Source organism: Diuraphis noxia, unplaced genomic scaffold (genome assembly GCF_037042655.1).
Source record: "Diuraphis noxia isolate RWA-SAM2 unplaced genomic scaffold, SU_Dnox_SAM2 contig0003, whole genome shotgun sequence".
In the NCBI taxonomy this organism is placed as follows: domain Eukaryota; kingdom Metazoa; phylum Arthropoda; class Insecta; order Hemiptera; family Aphididae; genus Diuraphis; species Diuraphis noxia.
Window position 1 is genome coordinate 36,168,843 of NW_028301713.1, and position 16,408 is coordinate 36,185,250.

General features: G+C 27.2%; 1 protein-coding gene across 3 annotated transcripts in view; it reads left to right on the plus strand.

Annotated features, from left to right (window-relative positions):
• The window catches only part of unc-13-4A (BAI1 associated protein 3), a 173,478-nt gene that overhangs the window by 115,502 nt on the left and 41,568 nt on the right, over positions 1 to 16,408 (plus strand). For 2 of the 3 annotated variants that reach the window (XM_089223563.1, XM_089223564.1), the window contains exons 5-7: positions 794 to 958; positions 3,252 to 3,318; positions 8,162 to 8,293. In XM_089223563.1, coding sequence (XP_089079689.1) covers positions 794 to 958; positions 3,252 to 3,318; positions 8,162 to 8,293 — 364 coding nt within the window. The remainder of the gene's footprint in view (positions 1 to 793; positions 959 to 3,251; positions 3,319 to 8,161; positions 8,294 to 16,408) is intronic. The other variant, XM_089223565.1, reaches the window with a different exon arrangement.

Here is a 16,408-nt window from a genome sequence, read left to right on the forward strand (position 1 = left end):
TTTTCATCTAATTCACTATTTTGATTTTCTAATAAGTAGGTATACGTTATCATTCAGACAATTAAAAATTTACTTATTTAAGAGTCTATATTAACATTTAATGGTTGTAAAAATCTATCCAATTTCTAGTTAAAAATATATATTTTTGTTTTTGATTATTTTAGACTTTTAAACTAACTAATTTAAAAACAAAATGTAAAAGACATTAATTGTAAAACTTTTTAAACTATAAGATTCTGACAATAAATAATAATTAAAAACGATAAAAGCAACACATTCAAAGAAACCCATAAACTGACATTTAACAGAAAATAATTAATCAAAAGTTTTAGTCAATGTATTTGAGTACGCATTTTTTAATTGTTACATAACTTTAAGAAAATGTAAAATTAGTTAATTTAGAGTTATGAATAAAAATCATTACATGTGTTAGTAGCTCAAAATAAATTATTGAGCATGAGGACTAATTTTTATTTTTGTTCGAAAATATTATTGTTTCGACATATTTGATTAAAAGTGAAATTTCGAAGAATATACTTCATACGTATACATAGGAAACTGCTATTTTTTTGTATTTTCGTTATCAATGTTTTGAAATATATAAAAAATGTATGTCGTTATACTAATTTTATGTATATATGTATATCCATCCAATATTATTTTAAACATAGTAAATAATATAGATTATTATTGCAACCATTTAATAATAGGATTACTTACCACATTTGATTGCCAAAATATAACTCATAAATGTAATTAAACTAACTATCTATTATTTGGTGTTTTATCATAGATGGAAAACTTATACATGGATGTCTTGTATACAATAAAGTACAAAGTTGGCGCTGATACAGAACTGAGTGCACATCGAGATCAACTTTACGTTTACGCACAAAAAGCATTCGATGTCACACCCGAGCAGCACAGGCGTTACATGGCCATCGTGCACGAGGAAAAAGTAATTTCTGTTTCTTTCCGCTTTATTTTTTTATTATTTTTAATGGTATAATTTTACAATCATTTTCACGTTGAGAACATTAATTTCTATACGTATAGCACCCTACAGCCTTAACTTACTATCATTGACGAAATCTTCGACAAAAAAAAACCCCCTTCTGAAAACGAGTCATTTTAATTGAAGTGTAAAATGGGTAGGTACTAAATTCCTAAAACGTACGTGCTTTGAATGGATTCTAAATTTTCCAAACAAAGCTTATAATGCTTAAAAGCTTTTGTTTTATTTTATGATTTGTCTCAAGACGTTTATAAAGAATATTATTTGACGTTAGTTTTTTTTATTCCAGACTTGTATGAATTAGTATTCATTACTATATACTCGTACAATATATAATAATTGATTTTTATCCATAGAAGTCATCGAATTTCGTAATTTTGATTTATATTAAAAATACATCATACGGATTAAAAATTTAAATTTTGATAAGCGATGTTTTTTTCATAAATATTTCTCCTAAAGCTCAAATTATACTAGTAGATTAACAATAATCTAAATACATAATAATTAATACATATTATATTGAAATTATCACATAAATTACATTTCTTGGATTCAATGTTCCAAACTTTAGAACGTTATTTTTATGTTTTGACGAGGTTAAAAAAAATGATTGCATATTCTGGGCGATGTGTTAAATTACTGGGCCGTAAAGATAAAACAAACTCTCTAATTTGAGGTATACCGTTTATGTTCAACGTATTAGAACAGCGTCTAATAAAATACGATATTTTTACGCACCTGTAACTATGTTAATTCTACATTCAAAAATCTAGCTGGGCTAGGCCACTCTCAAACAAAAACTACCTGAAATAATACTTAATGTTTTTCCAGCTACCCTCATATTATGATAAGCATCATTTTATTATATTGGAGTAAATAATTGTGAGGCTTTTTCGTGTTTTTACTCTAAATAAGATTTAATTGAGAGACCCAAATCTAAGACTTAACGAATTACTACAAAATTAAGACATAAATTATTATAGTTGTCATTAATTTACGGTACATATTTGAAATTTTCAAAAACTAATTTCATGCGCATCAATTATCCAAGGGTTTAATCATAGACTAAATAATTACCAATGACCATGATGTAAGGATTAAAGACAATTTACCGGTCGGGAGGCCAATCGTAAAGGCTGTATATGATATTGACGCACATCTGTCACATCTTGTATTTTCAGATAATGTCAACATTACTTTATAAATATTTTTTTATAACCACGATAATTTATGCATTAACTTATTCGAGATATAATTACACTAAAAATAGCAATATTACAAAATAACAAAAATATACAATTCATTAGGTATTATTACGTCTCCATTATGATGTTTTTGACATTGCGTACATTACGTTGTTAAATTGGTCGAATGCATTTTTGTCAGTCAATATAATATAATTACGAATTTTCCAAAAACATATTTATATATAAAAATTCCGTTATAGGTATACTTTTAGTCATCACTCATTTGATTAAAGTAAATGTTGAACATTATTGCGTAAAGCTGAATTTCCACCAAAATATAATCATATTTAAACAAGTTGTTTACTTGGATAACTGTATAATATTATTTGACTAGCTAGTTTGGACATTCTGAGAAAAATAAAAATATTATAATATAATTTTATAAACAAACTCATTTGACCATGACATTATTTATTTAAATTTATGTCTAAATCCGTCCAAATCATTCTTTTGAATCTAAGCATCTCAGAGTTCAAAATATAATGAGACATACACATTTTTTTCAACAATAAATATACTACAATGATAAATCTGTACACATATAATAGTATTGTGGTGTAAATAAATTTGATAAGTTAAGGTAGAACAAGGGGAATGTTATAATTATTATTCAGTGTTTTTTTTTTTTTTTTTTAAATATAATATATTCGTAAATCAAAACATGCAGTATATGCTTTTCACATTGCTTGAACTGAATACGGTCGACACGTAGTATCTAGTATTTTATTGTAAGATCCCAGTATATTTTGTACAAGTTTAATGAGAGAATTTGAACTCCTGAGACACGAATTTTCAAATGTTCTCGTTTTTCTTATTATCTAGTGTAGTATTATAGAATTCAACACATCTCATTATCGACTTGTTACCTGTTACTACCACACCGCCAGAAACCATTTTCGTCATCATGTACAAAAGCAATAGTGTATTGTAATGACATTATTCTTATATGTTTTCTTTAACGATATGTTTCGCTTTTTATTCTTTAGCCTCCCATAGTGGTGCTTCATGTGACGGTGGTTGAAGCTGAAGGCCTGGAGGCGAAAGACGCTAATGGTAAGTTAGAAAATAAAAACTTAGATCTTATATAACAGTACTCACTTTTTACGACCTAGTTGTTCCGGAAGTATACTGATGACATAATATGGATACATGCATGTACTTTGTTTGACGTTCACTCATATTATGCCAGTTACAATATGTTAGTATTGTGGAATGCGATTTTAAACAACATACAGAGATTAAAAATATGAGTAGATAACTATTTTAAATTCATTGTGAACTACTTTATTTTTATATAATCATAAGACGGCGCTTGGTTAGACAATATCGGTACACTTATGTTTTTTTTTTTTATATAGGGTACCAGAAAATAATACTTTTTCAGTATGATTGAATATCAATTAATGTGTTTTTTTGACATAGTTTTACAATGATCTTTGTTCAATTACGTTTTATATTAAAAAAGTTAAATTGTTCAAATAGGCAAGAGACATTTTAAAATGAACTTCCTTTTGATCACCAGCACACAAAGTCAAAATATGTATAGCTCTATAGTTAAGAAATTGTAATGTTGTTTTTGTCACCAAGTATTTTCTTTTATAACCAATAACCATACTCAAAAAAATGGTCTTTGAACCGAATCTACATTTATACCTTGACAGAAAATTTCATGTTGGAATTCCGTTAAAATAAATCTCTGTGTTCAAATCATTCAATAGTTTATGTTATATAAATTTGCAAATTATACTTTCAAGTTGTTATCAAACTTTCAAAGGATGGGTTAGGATTTAGCTCTTAGTTGAGCAACATATCATTTTTGCATCATGACGTAAAAAAATGTTGAACTGTTAATTATTTATCGTTAATAATGAATTATTTTACGAAAATGGATTTTAAGATCACTTTTAAAAACCAATTATAAAAAAAATATTTCAATTAAAATAATTGTTTTATCGAATGCGATACTTGATCATTTTTGTTCCTATTTATTGAAATAGTACTGAACTAATATTCTATGCAAAGATATGCGAAGTGAGGTGTTAAGTAATTATACTTATCTGTCATGTGTATCATATCAAGTTTTAAGATCTTAAGGGAATGATAATTATATTTATTTACAATGATGAGTATTTATTTTAATTTTTTTTATAGGACATCACAGTTTCGTACAGTAAAAATACTTCCATCATTAACTTTAAGGGTGCTTTTCTGTAGAATGTTAAGAAAATTAGATCTAGTTAAAGTAAACTAAAAATTGCTAGTAATTATTTAAACATAATCCGGAAAAAAAGTTCATAAACTTATAAAAAAAACCATTTTTTACATTGCACCTGTGATAACATTTTTGACTTTTTCTATAAAAATATTAATTGAAACTATTTTTTTTAAGCATTAAGAATCGAAAGAAAGATTGTCATTTTTCATATCCCTTAAATTATTCAATGACTTATTATAACCAGTTTATCACAATTCTAATTGTTTGATGATAAATATTTTAAAGATAGATATAATAAATTTTACCTATAAACGATAATTGTATTCTGAAATAATATTCACTTTTAAAATGACAGCTTGACTCACGAAATAACTTGAAAACAGTGTTTCTGATTTTTTGATTAAATTTCACGGCACACACACTTCATATGAGCAAAAATAACAAAATGCATATCTGATGTAAACTCATTCAAAAAACAAAATCAAAATATAATGTGAAAAATTAATGCAGTATTATAAAAGAGCAAATGAAAACGGTAATAAATGTTCGATCAAATGCCAGCGTAGTTTTATTCATGAAATTGAATTTTTTTGCTCAAGTATATTTAGCAAAAAGTGAAAAAATTAAATTTCCTGCATTTTTAAACCGTGTTATTAATGGACATTATCCCATCATTTCCTGTATAATCCAAAGGGTTACACGATTCCAGATCGAATTCTTACCTGAATAAATTAATCCAATTACAATAATAATTTATCTTTAATCTTTAATGGTTAATTCTATATGCAACCTTTTTGTATAAAACAATTCCACGAGAAAACATTTTAATAAATTCGTTTCAGTACAAATTATATTGATGTCGAAGTTTTTTTGATGCGAATTCGTTATCCATTTAGATAATGTGATTTTATTATTTTTAGAAAAATGATCGAAAATATTTTCTCGATATCAACAAATATTAAACTTGAAACTATTTATGATTTTTTGAAATGTGTAATAATCAAAAAAAAAAAACTTTTAATGATGCGAATATTATTAAAAATAAAATATGACAACATAAAAAGTTACAAACATCAATTACATCATCTGAAGTATATACGAGAAACAATATTTAACAATATAAATTCAGTCACATTATTTTGTAGTACAAGTTCTAAACTATAAAATAAATAAATAGTAAACATCTCGTCAGTTTATATTCTTCCCTAAAATTTTATAACGTCTACATCATAATATTATATTTGGCGTACATCGGTAATAAAGGTATTCATGAATTAGAAATTGATTGATATTCCAATAAACTATAATTTTATTCTTTTCAAGTTGAAGTCTAATACAATCTTGCATAATGCACGTCAAAATATATCACTGCTTACCCATCTTCATCCACCCATCAACACACCAACAGACCGATGATCTCATTTGCCAGGAATTTCATTTATACAGTTTTCTGCTACTTTAATATTTACGATGTAACGTACTTAACCGCTCCGCTCAAGCGTGATTGATTGTCCTCAATGTCACGTCAGTGTGTCGTGGAAGGACTTCAAGCATAGGTTGATAGAACACGCTAAACGCGTTTCGCCGTCAAGTTGTGTTGACGTTTAGGGTTTAAGGTGACGTTGATAACTGCTCATGATCAATTATTATTGGCATCATTTGAACAATGTTTTGTAAGTACTTCAAGGCGTATGTACCTATCTTAAATTTATCATTTCATTAACATGACATATTATTATATGTCAAACATATTTTATTATACGAGATAATTAATTAGATGCTCCTTTAGGCATCGCTAAAAATTTATAGGTATATTGTATTATATTGTAAAATAAATAAATTGAGAAATTTGTTATCATTAGTAAATAAATGAATGGCAAGATTTACATCATAGCATAATTTTTAGTAAACCCTTAATTTAAACAAACATTTTCATAATTATTTATATTGTAGGTGTAATACATTTGCATGCCATTAATGTCAATTACTTACATGCTATACAAATTATTTTGTTGAGATTTGTTTCAAAATCATCTGGACTCATTTGGAGACTTAGTCGTTTAATTAATGAAATAAAATTAAAATAAACTTTTAGTTTTTCAAATTTACATTTAAATATACAAAATTCAGTGGATAGTATTAAAAAAAAAAAATTACAAACGTATAAATTGACATTTTACACCTCCATTCGTAAAATTCTATGAATTAACTAAACGATAACTGTCAAAAAGCCAATAATTTATTGAAATATTGTTCAGCATTATGAGTCCTAATTATTCATAGCTTTTCAGAAACCAAATGACAAGATTTTCATTGGTTCAAACTATTTTTATTCATGTAATACAAAAACAGTATTTTGATTAATTGTTAGTCTTAACTAAATATTTCATGTTTTCCTAAACCTATATATATATTGAATATTATATACTATACATAAAAAGTTTCTTTAAAAGGTTTAAAAACCAAAATATAAAACTTTGATAAAAAATAAAATAGTGTTTATTAAATAGTCAATACATGGAAAGCATAGTTAAAACTTATATTATTGAGATGTTCATATTAAAATATAAAATCAACAAAACACAAATATTTTCTTACATTTACTTATATTTCTATTACAGCCATAAAAGTGCCATATTGAGAACTCAAAAATTAATATTATATGTTATTCATGTATAATTTTAGTATCCATTCTTATTATTGCCAATTTTATTTCCTTAATAAAATAATCTAGTTCTCTTATAAATTGTAAAATTTAAAATGATATACTAAAAATATTATACTTAATATTTTTTTTATTTTTATTATTTATGTTATAGCTTAAACTACTAAGATTAAAGTTATAATTATTAACTTCAATCAATAGCTTAAAAAAATGTTGCTGATATGATGAGACAATTATAAAAAAAAAACATGTATCTATGAATATTTTTATTAATACTCCATCGCTTAGATATTTTTTCAATGTTATATTTTTCTATAGTGCTTGAATACAGATATTTGTCGAGTAAATTCTTAACATACCGCCATTATAACAAATCAAACGAGACGGTTTTTTACCCAAAAATTCTACTATTATTGGTCGGTTGGAAGGTTAGTCAATCGATATACACACATATTATACATATATATAATAATGTATATAAATGTTTATTTTAGTTGCTTTTGAATTGTTCATTTTAAACATTTCACAAGACATCCGTTCTATTCTATTGCAAAAAACTATTTGATTTTCCATTATTCAGTCATCAGTTGGAAGGGAAAGAGAAAGAGATAAATAAATATAAACATAGAGAGGTAAAAGAAAAAAAAATAGTGAGAGAGAGAATGAGAAAAAACATATAATATTATATTACTTATTTCGTTGTATACGTTATCACACCCTAAATCAAATTACGCATGCATAACTATAGTACACTTATAGCTACTATTAATATATTATATTATACTATGCACCTTGGTATAATATGTTACTTGATGACTCCGAAATTTTGTACTAAACTCCTTATTGGTAATTACAATATAGGCCTCGTTTATAGAGATGGACAACGTATAAATAATATTACTTGTAATAATATATACGTTCACGATCACATTACATATACATAACCTGTACTTTGTACGATAATATTATAATATGATTTGGGATAGTTTGGTTGACCCGTTGGTTGTTGTCGTCAGGTTATAGCGATCCGTATTGTCTACTGGGACTGATGAGGAGAACAGACGAAACCACTACCCGACTGGCCGAGGGGTCGGCTGAAGAATGTTCCACCGTACTATCGCCGGTCGCTCTCATGGCTGGCATTATCGGTGACGTACGATTTTTCAACGTGTCGCACACCACCGTCCGCCACCGCTCTGTCGTATAACTCTTAAGATCAAAATCTCGAATATTGCCCTGTGATCAGATCTTTTTCTCATCGTCACCCACATTTTCCACCCTCCTACTACCCCACCCACTAAAAATAAACCATGGATGAACCAATGCGCCCTGAATATAAGTTATTGAGCGTCGTCGGAGCATGCATCGACGGTTTGTTTGATTAGTTTAGATCACATAGTCATCACATTACTTTTGCTACGTAATATTTTGACTTTGAGATTCAATATTTAACTTTATTTGTCGGAATTTGGTGGATTAGGTCAATCTCAAAAAGTTGCATAAGGTTGGACTTGATGAGACTTTTCAGTAAACTATACTCTGTGAGTATTTTCCGAGTATCGTGATGTCTGTTATAGATCTTACGCCATACCGCTCGCAGAAGATATATATTATATAGATTACACATGTATACACGGAAATTATTTTAAAGAACTTTAAAATGGACGAAACAAAATTGCAGTTAAATTATGGATAAAAACGTTCGTATACTAAACACACCGGGAATATAAAACAAAATACGTACAATATGTACAATATGTACCTATATATAAGTATAAAACGAGTGATAATTTTTAAATTCTGAACAAACGGATCATCCCATGGGTTCTTTTTATACATTTCAGTTGACCCTAGAAATACATTTAAATAAAATATGTTTTACATTTTTCGAAATAAAAATATTGTAGAATAATGTGAATAAAGATAGGAAAAAAGTGATAAATAGTAAGAGTATAAATAATATAATATCTATGGTAAAAACATTAACTTGAAAAACTTTCTTGAACAAAAGTTGTAACTAAACAAGAAAATTTTATATATATTATGTCAATCAGTTTATTTTTCCCAATAACTTAAATTAATAATTACGCGTAGATTTTATTTTGGGTTTTTTTTTTTAGGTATAGACATACAATTCCAGTTGATATCGCTTTATCGTTTGGATTTTATCCTTCAGGGATTTTAATTTTTAATTAATTTTGGAGTTGATGGTGACATCTTTCCTAGCATCAGTGTTTCGAAATCATTATATAAGACTATAGCTATAGTTTTTATTAAATATTGAGTATACAATGACAACGTCATTTAGATAACTAAAAAAAAAGTTTTTTTCTTATAGATTTATCTGAAAGTTAATGTAAAAATCTTATATTATACTCTTATAGCTTCACAAATATAATTAAAAAAATGTCTATATTTTAATCATAAACATGATATTTTATTACAACATATTATCTACAATAAGGCCTTTTAGAACATACATATTTTATAGTCGTTATTTTTAAATTGATTATACTTTAAATTACTCTGTCTTATAACACTTATATAAATCGATATAAATTGAAATTTCAATTCAATGGGAATAAAATATATAATGTAAATAGCAAATACAATATCGAGAGGTTTTAAATTAAACTTTCAAACGATTCGTACGGCAGTAGGTACAGCAACGAAATTTCTCTATTGAAATCTTGTATACAAAAAAAATATATACGTATATTAAAATAACATTAATAATTAAAGAAAATAATAATATGAAATTCGTTGGGTTGCGGATTTTGAGATCAATTCAGGAATCGATAGAAAACTGGGGCATCCAAATTATAAGATAATAATATCTCACGGTGGTACTTTTTTAAAATGATTAAATTCAACATTTTAAATTAAATTCATCCAATGACTGAGGAGAGGTGACGAAGATTCATAACAATAAATAATTTGTATATATATCGGCAGTCAATGGTTTGAAAACAATTGATGAAAGGGGGAGGAGGCTACGATAGTACTAATATATTCTTATATCACCTACTCGAATATTGAAGTAAAATCAACGAAACTAAATATTTTGCTTTTTCGGCGATTGGGATATAGCGGGTGGTTAGAGATGAGAAGGCTAGAACCTAGAAACCGGAAGAGATAGAACGTGTAATTATTTACGATTTGCCACAAATCAGCGGAGGCACCATCACTAGTGCTTAATGAATGATTTCAGGCGCCCACAGATTATACATCGGCGTTAATGGGTTTTCAATAGAATTGTGCCATTAATGAGCACTCTGACGCCGCCGGCTTCCAAACGAATTTCGACTGATTAAATCCCCTGTGGACGGGAAATACACAAAAAAAAAAAAAACGAAATAATAAAATTAATAAAAACCTTTGTAAAATAAAAATGATCCATTCACCAACACTGTTCAACGGACGATAGTAGAATAATATTATTTTCGGCGGTCGAGACTGTCAAATTTAGGTTATTTATCGTTGAGCAACCAAAATTAAAAAAAATGAATTGATTACAAAATGGAACAAAACAGTATTATTATTTTTTTTTAAACCACGCACAAACTGTTTATTGTTACCAATTCACGGTACGCATATTGCACATTATACATTTATACCTACCTCGATTATAATATTGTGTACAAATAAAATAATTTATTATTTCGTTTTTGATTCATTCAAACAACTAATATACTAAAACAAATAGGTACATATGCTTTCAGTCTCGTTTCTGTTCCAATATAGTTTTTAATATATTAATCATATAGTAGATAGTCGATTTTTAAACATTTTTATGATGAAAAATAACTGTGCACCTGATCGCGCTGACTTTTTCACACAATTAGGTCGTAACACAACATTTTCATACTAGATATTCTCAATACCGTATTTATGTGAATTGAATCCCTGCATTAAGAATTGAATCTGTATTATAAATGTATTAATTATTAAATTGTATCTAAATAATAACATGTAATTTATTACCAAATCATAATTCAATAAAATAATTAGCTAAGGATTTAATGTTTTTCTAGAACTTAATCAATTATTTATTAATGTAGAGCTTCGTAGTGGGAGGGAGATCTCTCTGTATCAAGATGATATTAATTTATTTTGACCATTACTACCCTACCCTTAGCCACGTTTCAGACATGCCCATTGCAGTTGTGTTATACGATTTTTCTTTTTCATCGTCATATTATCATGGTAAATATTTCATTTTGTTTTCTTATTGTCAAAAACACGCTACACCGACACAATAGATTATGATAATATTATATTATTTTAAATACTATAATAATATGTACGGTCGAAGACAATGTAGTTGTGCGTCACGGCTCACGAGTTACGCATATTATTCTCGTATACATCATCATGGCGTAATGTTATTCGTGGATCAGGTCCAGACCACGAGATGTGAGTTGTCTACATATTGTACTTATTGTAGTGAAAAAAATTAAATCGTTTACATATAGAATCAGAAGTTTCAAAACTTTCGTTGAACACACAAAAGATGTTGCTCTCGAGTGAGTGTATTACGGTGATTTCTCCATGTATATACATTGTTGTACACTGGCGCAATTCTTTTCACCAAGTTTCGTTCGCATACACTCAATGCAAGGATGGCAAATCCATGGCACGTGAAAAGATTTTGAGGGTATGCGAAAAATTAAAATATTTTTTCTATAATATGGAAGGAAAAATTCATTATACTGTAAAATGAATTAGAAGAAATTCAGCGTAATAGGGCGATAGGCAAATTGATCGTAAACATAGGGAACGAGATTTTGAAAGTGTGGAATGTACATAGGGGGTCTCAAGGGGTATTAGCAACTCAAATTTTAAAATAAAATTCTAATGTTCGTGTTAATGTGTCTAAAACTTTTTCATACAAAAAAAAAAACTAAAATTATAAAATACATAGCTTAAGCACCCTAAGTTTTTTTTTGATTGACATTGCGCCATGGAATGAAATTCCAAAAGATTATTCCGCTTTGAAAATAAAGGTATAGCAATTTTGTCTATTTTTTTTCAATTTATTCATGCGTGTCACTATTTTCAGAAATTAATTTTGTAAGATCTGATTTAAGAAACCGACTAACTGATGAATACAGCGCCATATGTATCTACTTTATCACAAGTTACTAATAAATTATAAAACAAATATCAACGAATTTGTACCAAATATTTAACAACAAAAATCACATCAAAACAAATAATCAACAAAGTAATATTATTTTAATTGTACGTACCTAAAATAACCTTTTTTATACTAATACATTAATAATACAATAAAATTACGATAATTCTTTTAAAATATTGAATATGACAACTTATTTTTCATGACACGCTCGGAAAAAAAGATCATATTTGGTTTTTAGTGTTCAAAAAGTTTGCCACCCTTGCTCTATAGAGTTTGCGTCTGCGGTGCAAGCCAAATTGAATGTAAACTTTTCAGGAATGTCCGGACATTGTTCGGGAAACTATCAAACACCCGTGTTGTTATTTTCTCGCCACACTTAAGTGTTTTTACAGGAGTGTCGTAGTCATATGTATTCGTGCGGGCTTATAACGTCATGTTCACGGACACATTGGTTCTCCTGGAGTATTGATTCGCGAGATCCGCGATTTAACGTGGACGAGAATGATAATTGAAAAAAAATAAATACTCTCTACGAAATTACAACAACCTCTTCCGGTCCATATAATAATATTATCGCAGTATAGAAATGCATTCGCTGTTGGTTGCATTGAATTTCCCGAAAGATTTTCCCATGTAAGTGGGCTAACAAATTATATCGGTATAGTTACCATCACTTGGCAATGGCGATTGAAATATTATTCGGGGATTCTCTCCTGTTCACAATGTTGCAATCTCGTAACCAAGCGCCCTAGTCAAGGTACCTATATTTTTTTCATATTGTTATAAGCAATATTGGAATAATTCATTATGACGAACCAACCTGCAAAGCATATATTGTGTGACAACCGATTTATTTTCATTGTATTAATACCACCTAACCTAACCTAATCTGTAATAATAATATTATGAATTTTGTAAGGAAGAAGAGCGGTTTCGGACGGAGGTAAGCAAAATAAAAATTGCATCCCGTGGTGTAATGTTGTGGACTGTTGCAACTTCTCTACCTATAATTTTATATTTTCTATTTCTATCTTTCTCTAATTTAATATACACATATTCTTATTTGCCATTGTATCATTTCTTCTTAATCGTCATTGTTGCTATTATTTGTTTCACTACTTTTGCGGCACTTTATACTTTATATCTATGATTCAACGCTAAACAAAATTGAAACGTTTTTTCTTCAGATTTACTTCTTCACACTTGTTTTTGTGGTTTTTTTTCTATTCTATTTTATTAAATTTCTTCTATTGTTAATTTTACTTGATGAAAATTAGTATATTTTCTTCTTCTTCTTCTTCTTCTTCTTCTTCTTCTTCTTCTTCTTCTTCTTCTTGTAACATACGTAGAGGCTATACGTTATGGCCATATTATATTATGTATAATTAAGTTTTTGCGCCTCTTTCTATTTTTCTATTATGATCATTAACATATAAAAAACTCGCTTTGTAGCACTCGCTCTCAAAAAAAAATAATACCTTAACATATATATATATATAGGTGAACAGGAGTTTAATACTTTGTTTGACGTGCGTGTGGATAGGGTTTTTTACCGTAATTTTTCTACCATAAACTCCCCACCGACATCAATTTAAACGTCAGGCGCTCGAAAACTGACTGGTTATTAACTTGTTTTTTGATGATAAATGAGTTTTATTTTTATTTTTTGATGGTGATTAATTTAAAAAAAAATTGAACATACATTACATAGAGACAGTATAAGAAAAATTTACTTATGGCTAATCTCCTAATTAGTATACATTTAGTGCTATCTACTTGATAATTAACTTCATTGCGAATAATATTGTTAATATTATTATTAATAAAAAATAAAAATTCAATTAATGACTGTCATTACTGGATGAGTTCTCGTATAAAGAATAGACTATTAATATTTGATTTTAATTTTGTAAGCGATTATTAAAATTAATTTATGTGTATACTCTAACCACGTAAGCCTAATGTGTCCCTAATGTATAGGTTGCTATTTGTTTATTTCTAATAAATAAAAATAAATATTATCATAAATTATAATCTAACTTAAAAACGTTATTATTTTTAACTTACGCGCTTTTACAACAAAATTGAATTATGATGATTTCGTGTTCTTAAAAATAAAAATAATGTTTTATTCTTTAAAACGGTATTTCCATTTTTTTTAAAGCAAACATATTAAATTTAATGTACTTTTTTCAGTAATTTGATTCCAGACAAAAGTTTTAAAAATGATTATATTATTTTATTTACAAATTTTGTCGTTTAGTAATATATTTACTTCAAGCTAAACATTCTTAAGTTATAATTACCTAATAAATAATTATACTGTATTGTAAGAGTCACAAAAATATAATTCAATATAAATATAATATAATTGTGTTTATATAGTTTTTACTGTTTTTAGTAGTTAGTGGGATTATCATATTTATCACATAATATGGTTTCGTTAGAGTTAATTGCACATCTTTCATGATATAAATTTCTTTAAAAATCCCTATTTCTTCATATAAGTTGATTTTTTAACAGTGAAGACATGTTATTTAATAAAAATATATTGAACTTTTTTTTTAAATTCATTTCATGGAAAATTTAGGATACATAAACTGAATGATTTATTTCACCCGTATTTTTCGCACTCTCTTGTAAAATAATATTTATTTTAAATATTTAAATCTATAGCAGAATATTTATCTAAAACTGATAACACATTCAAAAATAGATAGATTTATCAGAGAGAATAAAAAATATTTTGAAGAAACTACTAACACACTTAAATAAATACACAAATTCAAAATAACGTATATTAATATTATAAATTTCTCAACATTTTTAAGCGGAACAGCCAATTACATTTTTTCAAGTGAACCCGTTGAAAATAATACTGCTTTAACTTACAACTAAGTGTTTTTTTAACGAGAACATAAATTATTGAACGTATAGTCTATAACTGATAAGAAGTAGAAGCATAATTAATCATTCTCTTCAAGAAAAAATGTAATGAAAAATGTTACCCTGAAAACATTTGTAATGTACCAATCTGAACATTAAATGCATCATGTCAAAAACAAATTAATAATTATAAAAATAAAATAATAGTGAAAATATAAAATATTGAAATTGAGTGCATCTTAATTTTTACGAACAGAACGAGTTTCGAACAAATTTAATGCTTTCCCAAATAATAAGTAATTGCTGTTAAAATAATCACAATGCTGCATAATTATTAGCTTTTGACAAACATTGTTGAAGAGCACAATATTGTCTCCTTCTGCTATTTCTATTTTTCATGTTCTCTCGTCATCATAATAACAACCATATTTCTTATTTATTTTATAATTTATTTTTCAAATCATTATTTCTGGCACCCAGAGGCCTTCGCTGTATTACTATTATCATTATTATTATTTTCTTTCGAATAATATATCTATGGAAATATCATCATCCATCAGTTTTATGGTTTTACATGACATAGAAAATATAACATTTACGGTAGTTTGCAATCGTTGATGACAAAATGTCCACACTTATAGATGGGAGAACAGGAAAGGGTTGAAATAATATTCTAATTGTAAACGTACGATAAGCCTCCTGGTTTACCCTAAATAATATGACAGATTTCCAATAGATTCGGGGCACTTACACAGTTACACATATTATTCAATAAATAAATAGTTGCCTGCTAAAGGATACGTGAATTGAATTTCAACACTTGTTCGGACAGAATATTATATAAAATAATATTTTTGCCATTATACACAAAAACTTCTATGACCTGCTTTAACCTATTATGTATTTTGCAGCTAAGGTATATTGTTTATTTTATAAAGATTGATTTATTATTAGTTAGCGTTTATATATTTTTTAAGTTTTTGAATGTTGTAAAATGTTAAATATTCGTGATTTGATACATTATAATAATATTATGTATTCAAGCATGACATAAAAATTTATTTGTATATACATTTTTTTTTTTTTTTTGTAAATATTTATAGCATCAATTATAATAATTGGGAATGTGCTCACTATTTTAACTGCACCGTTCATATAGTCGTTACCCAATTAAATGACAAACTTTATATTTATATATTAGATTGAAAACGAATTGCTACATTTTTACTGCTGA